Source organism: Excalfactoria chinensis, chromosome 1, assembly GCF_039878825.1.
Source record: "Excalfactoria chinensis isolate bCotChi1 chromosome 1, bCotChi1.hap2, whole genome shotgun sequence".
NCBI classification, from domain to species: domain Eukaryota; kingdom Metazoa; phylum Chordata; class Aves; order Galliformes; family Phasianidae; genus Excalfactoria; species Excalfactoria chinensis.
The window spans coordinates 130167070-130179838 of NC_092825.1; the positions used below are offsets into that span (position 1 = coordinate 130167070).

The window sequence follows — 12769 nt, forward strand, 5'->3', positions numbered from 1 at the left end:
TTTAACAACAAAAAAATACATACAGAAATATTACAGAGAATCAAGTAAGCAAACCTGAAAGAACACGGAATCTGAAAATTGCCTCCACAAACTTTCAGATCGAGGTTTGTTTTGACAGTATTTCTCATAAATCTGGAAATCTTCCATCTGAAATGGGAAAGGAGAGTAAAAAGTAAATATATATATTTAAATAGACAAAGTTCTTAAGAAATTTTCAGTCATCAAGCCTAAGGAAGAAGGACAATTCCTTAAGGCATCCCTAACAGACAGCAATTTTTCAGGACCACTCATTTTGTAACAGCTACTCATTTTGTACATGTAACAATAAAATGTTCCTGTTAACTATGACTTCAATTGAACATCAAGTGCCTTACAAAGAAGCATATGTCATATTTACAAATGCCTTTATGCCACCATATGAAAAACACGGGGTCTATTAATTCAGTTCAATTAACGCCAGAACACGATTCCCTCTGCATAACTTATTCAAAAATTTTTGCCTTTCTTTCTTTATGCATTTGCATTTTGTGAATGTTTTCATCACTGGAAGCAGACCAACTAGTTTGTTGTCCCTTATTACTTCAGTGATGTCACGAATTGGATATTTTTCATTCATGCTTGCTTACACAAGTCCCATAGTGCTCCTGTTGCTTCAAGAGACTTTACACATACAAGATATTACTTTCATTTGGTAATTCTTGAAATTTCCAGAGTCTGCTTTATGTTTTCACAATAAAAAGTTTCCAGTAAGGATTAAGCACAATAATCAGTAAAAGTCAAATGATCCAATGCACGATGCTTCTTCATGTTTTACTAACTACAACTTTAATAAAGCAGTTTTCTTTAAAAACAGCAGCTCTTCCTATCAAAATTAATTACACCCCACAGTGGAAAATATCCCCAACTCTCTAATCTGCTCAAAACAAACAAAGGGGACCTACTGGCAAGTATTACATAAGAAGTACTCTCAGCTCTAACAGTCTTAGAAATGCTTATAAATGAAATGTCAGCTAAAGATGACACGTACCTGATCCAGAAAGCACCGTCCTACCAGTTCTGGGTATTCTACGTAGTTTTCTAGCTCTCTCAAGAATATTCTGTAAGGAAGAAGACTTTCTTAGTGCACATATCAAAGGAAATTCACATTCTTGCAATTCATCGCCTAAACTTAAAGAAATAGAGCTGTAATTCTGCATTATGAAATTAAACAAAAATGTCCTAGATTATGTAGATTAATGGGGTAGCAAAATAGACACATTCTGATTAATTTATTTTTAGCTTACTGTTGCTACAACAGAAGCCAAACATAAGATTTTGGTGGAGGCAAAATGGCTTTGTTTCCCTGCCTTATGTATTTAGTAGAAGGATTTGTAAAATTCAGGTTTTGTTTTTTTTTTTCTTCCAAAAGCTATCAAGCAACACAAGTCAAATAATATATTAAAAAGGTGACAAACACTAAAGTCTAGTTTTTCCGGAATGAGAAACAGTTACTTAATGGGTTTAATTCGTCTTGAAAATAGTTTTTTATAAAATACTTATTTCCTAACTATTCAGATATTGCCATGTGAAGAAATGTCTCTGCAGCAGCAATAAGGTCATTAAGTGTAAAAATTAAATAGCCTCAACGAGACACAAAAGCATAGAAAATCCATGGTTTAGGATAACAATTTACTTTCCACTGAAAGTTTAAAAATAAAAGAACCAAAAAAGCAAATAAACTTTGCTTTAATAAGCAAAGCCTGTAACAAGCCTATAATCCGATCATAATACTTTTCTTCAAGAAGACACAAAGTTTTGCCAGTGTTCTGAAAACTTTTTAATAAGGTTTCTTCTCCAATGCAATATCAGTTTTGACTCAATAGATCACCAAGTGAGGCTCAGTAAGGATCTTTTTTGCGATATCCCATTCCAATGTTACTTTCAGATCTGAATCCAAATCCTCACCTGTTGTGAAAATGATAAATTTCTTCCATATTCCCAAACAAAATATCCTTCTTGTTTTGGAGTTCTGGTGAAATGAGGTGAGCCATTAATGGGTTGTCCATCTCTGCAGCGTACCCCTAGAACACAGAAGAGGGAACACTAATTATCTTCCTCCCTTTGATACGGCAGTTTGCCTCAAGCAGGCTGATAAACAATGAAATAATTCAGTATTAATCATGAAATCAGTCTACAAAATCTGTTCTTCCACCAGTCCAGTAAGATACATATAAGGTTTTCAAAATACACATGGAACATGACTTCAAATTTTACTGATGCAGAGAAAAAATTGTTTGCAATCATTTCCACTAAAAGCCACGTGTTCACATATTGCTCAAACATAGCAGTGTGCACTTTATATTAGACTTCACAAATCTTCATACTGATTTTAGCTATAATGAATGAAGAGGGAGACAGAGGACTACAGTGATTTCTAAGAGAAACAGAAACCATTTAGTTGCATATTATATTTTAAAGATATTATCATTAGGTTCGTCACCAAAATTCATTACCTTTAGATTCTGACATCTTCTGTGCAGCATATAAGGCCACGCTCCCTTATACACAATATTTGGCACAAGTAAGGAATAGGAGGCGCACACATGGCTTTAGCCCAAGAGTGTTCTCCTCTTGTACCCTGAGGGTACTAAGCTACGATTAAGAGATCTCCGAGGAGAAAAAGAAAAATAAAAAGAATCCGTATACGGTAAGTGTGAAAGAAAGCTTCATTTAATGCCAGCCAATGGTACCTGCATTTCATAGACTTGCATGTGACTAAAAGGCATTCATCATCTTCAGAACAGAAGAAAGGTACCTCAGCTTAAATGACTTCCTTTGAATTTTCCAGTGTAGTAAGGGGAAATTGAATAAAATCATATATAGCGGAGAACAGCTCATATGGATTGGACAACAAGTGATAGAAATGATGAAAGATTTAGATGTTACTGCATTACACAGTTGAAGGAAGATGATGTGACGTAGTCTGGATTTGGATTAGATCTTGTTCATGACAATTGTATTGAGAGCAAGGTGGTCACAGAAAAAATAACTGCATTAGTGACAACAATTTATAATAAACTCCTCTGAACCATAACTGACAATGTAAAAGGAAGGATAAGCAACAACACACCTGCAATCAAAACTTTAAAGCCCAACTAGAAGTAGTAGGAGAACTAGCTGGTAAAGTCAGCTAGCCTAAAGAATTCGGGCATTTGATCAACTAGCAATTAGATTTTTATTTATATTTTAAAAATCCTTTAAAAAATTGAGTGGTCTTTTTCCTCTCATGATTGGCCTCAGGAAGAGGCAACAGCTGAGATAACAAAATTCATGGATCTCAATACTCTGGAATTCTGAAAGAACAAAACCATGAAAATACATACATTGACTAAAAGCTGTCAACACTATTTTCCCGTTAGATCAACATAGCGTTTATTTTTCAACCACAAGATACAAATGTTCGTGCTTTACTACCTGAGTAGTATTTATATCTTAAGAAAGGAGAAGGAAAGCTATCCTTGCACCAATGAGGATTAGTAATAATACACACAATAATAATAACATTCTATTTGAAGGCTGTTCTGGAAGCATAGAAATAAGTGGAAAAAGGAGTAGAAAGCAATTTCCAACAGATTAGACCAGTATTTTCTCCCAGTATAAATTTTTGGATTTCTCAGTCTAAAGTGGAACAAGTGTAACTATTAATAAAAGAAAAACTACCAGGCTCACTTAAAAACAGCTACAGGAGTTTCCTAGTAATTGATCTTGTAAATTACCTTTAATTTTCCATTGGAATCCTTTACTGAGAGAAAATGCATGACGAAAAGAAAAAGCAACATAAAAGGAGACACTGTCCATACAAAAGGATATCAAGTTATTTTACAGGAAAATTGAACAAATAGAACAGGAGGAACAAAAGAATTGGGGAAATAGATTTAACTGTGGATTATTAATAGGAATTACATAAAAGCTGGAAGGCTGCCATTGAAACATGCATCAGCAAGGATCTGGTCCATAATTACTGTTACCAGTTCTCATCACCCAGACTGAAGAGTGATGAGTCCCAAACTGCACAGAGGTAGAGAGAAGTGTGATTGGCATGCTCAGAGTGCTGGAGAGTCTACGGAATTGACAGAACATTAAGAGAGCTAGACTTTGCAAGGCAGAGGTTTGCACTATACTCCATGTAAAACCAGAAAAATACCGGAGAAATAGAAAGATTCTGCAAAACCTCCAGTAGTAGCAGAAAGGACCAAAAATCCTAAAGCCACTTGAGCCTTGAATTTAACAGAATTACGCAGATAGCGTTACATGCAAAAACAAAGAATAAAGCAATCCTTAAGGTCCACTTCAGATCAGCACTGTTTTATTACCACCCATCAGGTACAGCTGCTTTACTGCTGGGGCTTCCCAGCACTTGGCCAAAACCCAGGAAAGGAACACAATTGGAAACAAGGTCAGAGTTCATACAGTACTACTCTTACTTGAAAATATGTACCCAAAAATTACCACTCCCAGTCCATAGAATAAGACAGCTCCTATTGAAGAGCCTAAAATTGGGGTGGACACCAGAAGTACCCCCAGTTTGCTCAGTTGCAGTTCATCCTGATTAAAGTCACTGTCAAGTTATTTGCAGCTTTAACATCTACAAAACCAGGCTGGACTACAACAAAACGCTGCATCCACATCTGAATATTTAACAAACAAGAATACAGAACTCTGTACCATGTTCTAGAAGCAACTTGCAAGTACTGCAATTATGTCTCCATGAATGTGGAGAAAAGGAAACAAGAATTGCCTCCAATTTTGAATCAAGATATTATTACTACAAGGTATTCTGTAGCCATAGCTATACCTGAGATATTTCTACTTAAAGGCCTACAGAGGATGTGATTAACAGATTTGTTCCTCTGATACAAGATTCTCTCAAGGCAAATTCAAATTCCAGTGTGACATACAATCTTCCTGGAACTGACCCAAGACTCTGGAATGAAATTCTAAAAGAATTAACAATCATTACAAACCTCACTGTGTAACTCAATAGTTAGGCTTATCTTACTTCTGCTATTTGCTAATATAAATTAATATAAACTCGTAGATGTGTATTTTAGAAAAATATCCATATTCTTGCCTCTGTGAAAACATGATGAGGGCAGAGAGACGTGGCAATGACACTACTAGAGAAGAAAAGGATAAGCATAGTAGAGATAAGGAAAGCATAAGAAGCATCTATGAAATGGAACAGAAATAGATTCAGGAACAGTCAGAGTGAAATTTAATCTTTACCTCAAGAACACAGAGAAGTTCTTCCACATACGCCCGTTCAGTTTCAATAAGTTCATTCATTACATGCCTGAAAACAAAGAATGATAACTAAGGAAGGCCTATTCACTTACACAGAGTATTAAGGCAATGTTAACTTCGTATGTTTTCTACTTGAACTGGAAATAGTTATTTTCTGAAGAAACATAAAATGTGACTTTCATAGATATTTCTGTCCACGGTTTGTATGTCCACACTGAGAAGCATGCATTTTTAAAACATTTTGAAGTTGAAAACATGTTTTAATAGGAGAAAGAAAGAAACAAAAAAAAAAAAAAAAAGCCAAGGCTGGAATTTTAAGCATCACAGAAGTAGTGAACAGTTTTTATTATTGTATACATAAAACCTGGTTACGTTGCATTTGCAAGGATTACAGAAGCTGAAGTTGGAGGTGCAAAGGTTTCAAGTTACACTGATCGTTTTAAATCTGAGGCATTTGCTGTAACTTAAAAGTCACAGTGCCTCCTTTTAAGGTTAGCTTTCCTTAGTAATTAGGCAAGCACGCTTCCTTCTCCCCCCAGCCTTTGTGATTTCAGACGGTTTAGCACACATTATAGTAGTGAAAAGACAGCAAGAATATCCAGGTTTCAGTTAGAAATGCAAGTGCTGTACCACTTGCAGGTGCCATAAGGGATGCTATTTAGTTTTAATACAGAAAAGTTCTTAAGTTTAATCAAAACAGGGTCTAAAGAGTCAAATAACAATCAAATTGTCTTCTGAAACACAGAAACCAAAGTATATGACAGATTTACAGGGGGCTTATTCCTCAAAACTGTCTTCTCTGACATGAAAATATGTAATTATCCTCCCATAGTATTATCTCACTGTAGCAAAGCTCGACTGATACTATATACACTTTAAATAAAGCTGCAGACAGACCAAAGTATCTTTCCTCCACATACAAAGCATAGAAGCACACTTGTCTTATCAAATCTTTAGCCAAACTCAGACTTTACTGGAACCAAATCAGAGAAAGAACGTTTGTTGTTTATCAAAATATACTTACTGCCGTAACACAGCTAGGTTTTCTTCATCATCCATTGTAGATCCTCCTCTGCTTTGATGGAGTTCACTCATTTCACTCTAAAGAAGGAAACAAACAAACAAAAAATTATCACAGCAAAACAGACAGAGGAGGAAAAAGCACTTTAAAATATGGAGCTTTGCACACAGGTCTATTTACATGAGTTTTCACAGGAAAGGCTGTACTGCGTTAAGAATGAAATCATTTTGCAGAAACTCCGTGAAAAAAATCCAAGTCAACCTGAATACCTCAAAGCATGCATGAACATTTAGATCCAGGGAGTTCACTGTCAAAGGTCAGATTAGAAAAGATGGTGGCTCAGGATCCCTCTGCAGCAAGAGTATGTCACATCACAGCATAATCTTGGAGGCAATGCTGGCCTAAGTCTGCTTTCCAAGCTAAAAATCAGGCGCTGTGCTAACTTTCTGGTAAATTACTAACTTGGTAGAAGTTCACTTTCACAAATTTTATTGTAACATCTGAACTAATTCAAGCTTTTGCTTAAAAAATATATATATATTCTCCTTCCAGTTCCAAGCCAACCCTCTTCTCCAGCTGTTGTCCCTGCTGGTCATACAGTCTTGTCCATCTCCTTGCGTCATCACTTGACTCTTGCTGAACCTTTACTGAGTTAAACTCAGTGGAAAACTATTTGTTTCTGCTGCTGTCGTCAGGTTATTTTCCTTGCTGGAGGCGGAGCAGGAAGACCTTCCCCACTTGGGAATGGCAAACCATTAGGTCAGGTGAAGCTTTCTTTGAGCCAATGACAACTACCTTTTCACTTTCGTTAGTTTTAAGAGTAGCCAATTACTACTGGCAAATAATAAATGTTTCCTGTTCATAGATTTTACATTTTGCTGCCCCTAACGTTTTTCCTAATATAGGCAACTATTTACTTTACCTTCTCTCATACTCAGCTGTGTAACAGAGAAGTCTTTATTTAAACTCAAGTTACTTTGATAGGAGCAATATCAGCACATTTGCAGTGAAACAGCCTAATTCTTCTTGAAGTTGTTGAATATTCCATTGTGTTATGACTTTCTCAAGCAGTGCGTACATGAGAAAACACGGAAAAGAATGTTACCTTTCCTCTTCTGTAGTTTACTTTCCGAAGCACACCGCTTTCTGTGTTGGATACACAATCTCTTTGAAGACCTAAGTATATAAACCAGAACCAAACAGCAGTTAGAACTTGAGCGGATCTAACACAGATGTTTGTACAAACACAAATTACAGCTGAAAGTTTCTTCAAGTTTCTTAACACAGTATAAAAAAAAAAAATTACTTTACTGCATTTACTTACCTGGAGAGGTGCAAGGAGATTTTACAAAGGCTTCGGGTCTAGGTGCGACCGGCTGAACAGGACGTGTTTGCTTAGCTGCCAGTTTCTTAAGACTTACTTGTCTCTTTTGAAACATTTCTTCCATGCTTTCTTGCTTTTGGAAAACCTTTTCTATGTGTTCCTACCATTGCCACATGAAGAAAATTAAAAATCACCATCAGAGACCTATCAACAAGCTATTCTTCTATTTGTGGTGCATTGATTTGCAATGATGATTGCTTTCATACCACATACAAAAATTATTACCCTACTCTTCACACCTAACAAGGCATAATTTACAGTTATTTAACATGCTTAAGGTTGGAACATGTCACAAAACATTTTATGGTTATTTCTGTAGAGAACAATCAACTTCAAGTTTTCATTTAAGAAAAAAGTAAGAGCTATGAAATTTGCTTGAAAGTGTCTAGTGGTTCTGTTACAAGGCAGCATCAGCAAGAAGGCAAAGGGATGTATTTTCAAGTTCTATCTTGTAACTGCTTTTTTTCTAGAAGTTGTACGAATATCGAAGAAATGCATGTTTTCATTATAAAAAAGATATTTCAAGTATTTGAAAGATTGGAGATTTATTTATTAAAAACATCAGTGCTACTATCTGAAGAAATTAAATTGTTATTAATTGGTTCTGGATCCCTTGATGCCTATCCAAAGATAGAACATGACCGCCACCTTGGGTAAGTACCTGCTCTGATAAATGGCATGAAGTCACATAGGAGGCCTAGCTTTATCAATGGCCATGCAAGGTAGCAATTCTAAAATTGACAAATGGGTGCATGCATACATGATTAAATAATAGTACCTTGAGGTCCTCATTGAGGATGTGAGCATACTCTCTGTAAACTTTATTCAATTCAATTTTATTGCCTGCACCAGTGTCTAGGAATTTCTCAATCTCCTGTAACGCTGATTCTGCACCATCCTGTGACTGACACTTATCTACAGGCTGTGAAGCCAGAAGATAAATTCCTTCATCACACCACCTCATAGTCTGGAAAGAAAGGAAAGAACAGGCTCAGAATGCATTGATATCAACATCAAACACTAAGGTCTACATTTCATCCTCCTATTTGTGATGAATTCAGCTGTTCAAAGACAAAACTTCCAGCACACCCACGTATTTTATCCATTAAATGTTACAATGGGTCGATGGAGGTTTTAGAACACAAGACAGGAAACAAAACTGCTCCACAGAAAATTTACCTTTTCCAGTAAGCCATGAAGTTCTAGAGATTTATTAAGAGTATTCCTCCTCCGTTCCATCTCAGTAGCGAGGGCATCACAGAGATGATGAAGTTCACTGCATTTTGGAATAATGGAGTCCACAGCATAATGATTGCTCTGAATAAAAGCGTCACCCTCTGAAGCGAGCATTCTGGCTTTCGCTACAATTTCCTAAGAAAGCAAGCACTGATTGAGGTACATCTTTCCTCGAGACAACATTTAAAAAAAATAGAACTTAAACTATTTGTTTTTGCACAGTTAAAACACATGGACTGATACAGAATACACATCAGTCTTAATAAATCAAAGTGATTTCCTATCTTTCTGGATGCCGAAAAACTCTTAGGTCTCCTGCCTTATTGTATCAGATACTTCAGAAATATGAGTTTAATCACACAGTCTCTGTGAAGGAACCACTTTTAGTCCTTGTTTGCCTTAGCTATTCAGCAACCTGTTTGTGTGTGTACATGAGCAACTTGGAGTCCAGAAATAAAAATATTACTCCAGCATCTCAGCCTCAAGAGCAATAGTCTTATGTATGTCTTATGTATATGAAACACAGGTCTTAACATGTTAATTATGTTCCTCTTTCATATTTCAGAGCATGTTTTTGTTGATCATGTTTTTCTATATTGTACGCTCAATACAGAGCCTTCTAATTCTTGGCTTTTAAAGCAGTAAGAGGTTTCACAGGAATGGAAATATCCCCCTTGGTCATTAAGCAAGTTCTTCCTTGAACCGCTGGCTTTTTGCTTAGTCACTCTGCTTCTTTATCAAGAGTTGCTTGAGAAATAGACAACTTCAGTGGTTAAAAACTTCAAAGTAATGTGCAGAACTAAATTGGAATAGACACTTAGTCCTGCCCTGCTGTTAGCTTAAGCTCTGGTCATATAATATTTCAATAATTGAATATCATTTTTCTCTCTATAAGTACACGCTTATTCTAGAAACATAGAAAACTGCAGAGTTCTTACACATGATTTTTCCTCAAAGTTGGCAAGATCTTTCAAAATGTGCTCCGCATGTGAGCAGCTGTTTCCCACATCTGTGAAAGCAGACAGTCTCTCGGACACAATATCCAAAGCTGCTTTAACCTGAAATGAAATACATGTACACGTCAGTGAGGATGACTGTGCCCTTGGAGGTGCAGTCAAATAGCTGATAGCCAGTATTCCCACTCTGGTGACTCACATTATGGTGCTCTTGAGGCAAAGACACAAATCTACCTCTCCCCACAATTAAAACTGAAAATCGAACACAAAGAAATGGCAGTGAAGCAATCTTGTTTTCTGAACATTATGTTTCCTGGTACTAGAAAAAAATAAAAAATAAAAATCCAGGATGTATTTATCATCTTGCTTTTACCAGATGGCAATAGTACAATCTGATACTAATGCAGAGAGCACAACATGAGGGTGAGGTCCTCACTGTACCAGTTAGTTTAGAGAAAGACACATACACATACTTGTTATATGGTTTTTGAATGTTGATCTTGGGGATACACAGGGACCCTATCCTAAGATCAGCTACACCAGAGTAAAGCATCTGTAGGTGCAATAAGGCACATGCATTAAACTAACATGAGATCAGAAACTGGCTGTAAAAATTTTAGTTCAGCCTCCACCCAGCTTCTAACGTTGTGGTTGCAACTTCCCACCCACAGTGCTGGAGGCTGCTTTATAAAATTTCAGCCAGAAGGTTTAGGTAAGTCTTGGTTCCATAAAAGGGCCTATTGGCAAGATGAAAGCCTTGCAGCCAGCACATTATGCTTCTGTGGTAGAGAATAGATTTCAAAGGAGTTTTTCAATGCTTATACACTGCTGTGCCCATGGAAAAAAATAACACTGCAGAAGAGAAGCTATTATGTCTGTATAGGCAAGTATTTAAGGTAGCAAAGATAGCAAGATGTCAAGTAAGGACACGTCAAAGAAAAAAAACTGGAGAAAGCTTTCAAGTACGCACACGAGAGCTGCAAAAACAAGAGGGGAAGTATTTGCTTCTGAATCACTTCTACATTACCAAATATTGACTGCCACCAAGAAGTTCTCACCTCTCTAAAATTCTGTTCAAAATTCCGAAGGTGCAGACACTGCTCAAGTTTTTGCTGGTGCTTAATCCAGAACTCATCAAAGGCGGACTCTGTTTCATGTAGCTGAGCCAAAAGCCTTAAAAAACAAACAACCAACAACACCACAAACTGTAAGAATGGGGGTTACAACCTTCAAGGACGGTACACCCTTTCCACATTGAACAAGAGGTCTCCTCAAAGCATTATTTCCCAGAAAAGATATTAAACTGAATACAGGAAACTTCGAGTATTGCATAGAATTTTCTTCTAGAATAACATTGATGTAGAACTGGAATCCAAAACAAACATTAAGTTCTGAGAAACTGTCAAGCACTGATGTGAAGGTTGCTGCAAATAATGCTTTTCAGCTCTGACCTAGGGACATGGGGCTTGCAAATAGAAACACACAAATGCATGTGGGCTAAGACTCTGAAAATCCCAAGCTTTGAGCTATAAAGGAAAAAAAAAAAAGATGCAATAAATTTGTATTGCTGTGACCAACCAGCTACCCTTACATTTCATCCCTTGGAGCAAGGCTCATAAAAAACTGAAGGTCACTGGCTTCTCTTCCAAGCAGAAAGACTGCTTTAATATCATAGACAAGTGTACAGCTGTACTGAAATGGAACAAACCTTCTCCAACTATAACTCTAGCAAAATTCCTCAAGACTCAACTTTTCAACCTTCTAGTAGTGTATTTGACACTGTGGTACCCTATGGACCATACAACATGCTTTGTTATATTTAGGCTACATCTGGAAAAGGCTGTAGGACAGAATTTTAAATAACTTTTGTCTTTAATAGAAAAGAAATTAACTCTGGATTTGCAAGTTAAATCTGATTAGAAAAAAAAAAAAAAAAAGCAGACAGTTTAACACAATTTCAGTCAGATAATGCATCAAGCGGAACATTCTGGGTAAATTAACAACCCCCACCTCCACCCTGATTATCCTTCAGATAGCTAATAGCAGCAATGACTCCAAAGGAGTGACTTCTGCCAAGATTTGTCCATTGGAAGTGACACTTACTTGGAAAGAAAAGTCAGCCCAAGAGTAACAGAAACATGGAATGACAGACAAAAAAAGAATGCACATTACTGCCTTGGGGAAATGAGCTATGCTTTTATAGCTTAGTTCAAATTTACATCTGTGCTATGATGATATAATGTCTTCAAAATTGGCAGAAATTTAAGGGGGTGGGTGGGAGAAGCAAAGGAAAATAAAAAACGATTACTTGTCCAGTGGAAGCATATAGGAAGTTTGTGCATAGATGATACTCCAAGAGTAGAGTAGTACTTAATAGCCCTTTAGAGGCTTCTAATTACTTTGATGAGATATTAGCAGTGTTGGGAGTCTTTTCAGGCAGGTTTCCTTATATTCATGTGATCCAGTAGTGGACAACAGAGGATTACTTTGCTTAAGGCAGATCTGATAACAGCAGAATTGTTTCTGAAAGTACCCTTTATCTATTCACTCTGCATCGTTTGCTTACTTGCTAAGCATACATATAGAATTAAGTAACAGAGCCAGGCAGGGGTCAAAAACACAGAGAAGCAGCGTGTTCAGTATTTCACTCCTCTCACCTCTCTACTGTAGTTTGATTGTCTAGTTGATCTTGATTCAGTTTGTATTCAGGGTTCTCAGTAACCGGCTTTGTAATACTTCCAAGGATATCATCTCCCTGTTCTACTGCTAACCTTATATCTTCCTGTAAAATAAAACAAGAACAAAAACAATAAACAAGTAAACAAAAAAGAAACAGAAAACCCCACATGGAAGAATTTTGTAATTACTGGACTCCTCTAGGCATCAAAC

The 12769-nt window shown here is 36.6% G+C and overlaps 1 protein-coding gene across 18 annotated transcripts in view; it reads right to left on the reverse strand.

Moving 5' to 3' along the window:
* The window catches only part of MCF2L (MCF.2 cell line derived transforming sequence like), a 143174-nt gene that overhangs the window by 12338 nt on the left and 118067 nt on the right, over positions 1 to 12769 (reverse strand). For all 18 annotated transcript variants that reach the window (XM_072341270.1, XM_072341244.1, XM_072341216.1 and 15 more), the window contains 12 exons: positions 12538 to 12662; positions 10939 to 11053; positions 9863 to 9982; positions 8868 to 9059; positions 8467 to 8655; positions 7629 to 7788; positions 7410 to 7480; positions 6308 to 6384; positions 5266 to 5332; positions 1945 to 2060; positions 1028 to 1097; positions 55 to 147 (listed from right to left, as the gene is read on the reverse strand). In XM_072341270.1, the coding sequence (XP_072197371.1) occupies positions 55 to 147; positions 1028 to 1097; positions 1945 to 2060; positions 5266 to 5332; positions 6308 to 6384; positions 7410 to 7480; positions 7629 to 7788; positions 8467 to 8655; positions 8868 to 9059; positions 9863 to 9982; positions 10939 to 11053; positions 12538 to 12662 (1395 nt within the window). The remainder of the gene's footprint in view (positions 1 to 54; positions 148 to 1027; positions 1098 to 1944; positions 2061 to 5265; positions 5333 to 6307; positions 6385 to 7409; positions 7481 to 7628; positions 7789 to 8466; positions 8656 to 8867; positions 9060 to 9862; positions 9983 to 10938; positions 11054 to 12537; positions 12663 to 12769) is intronic.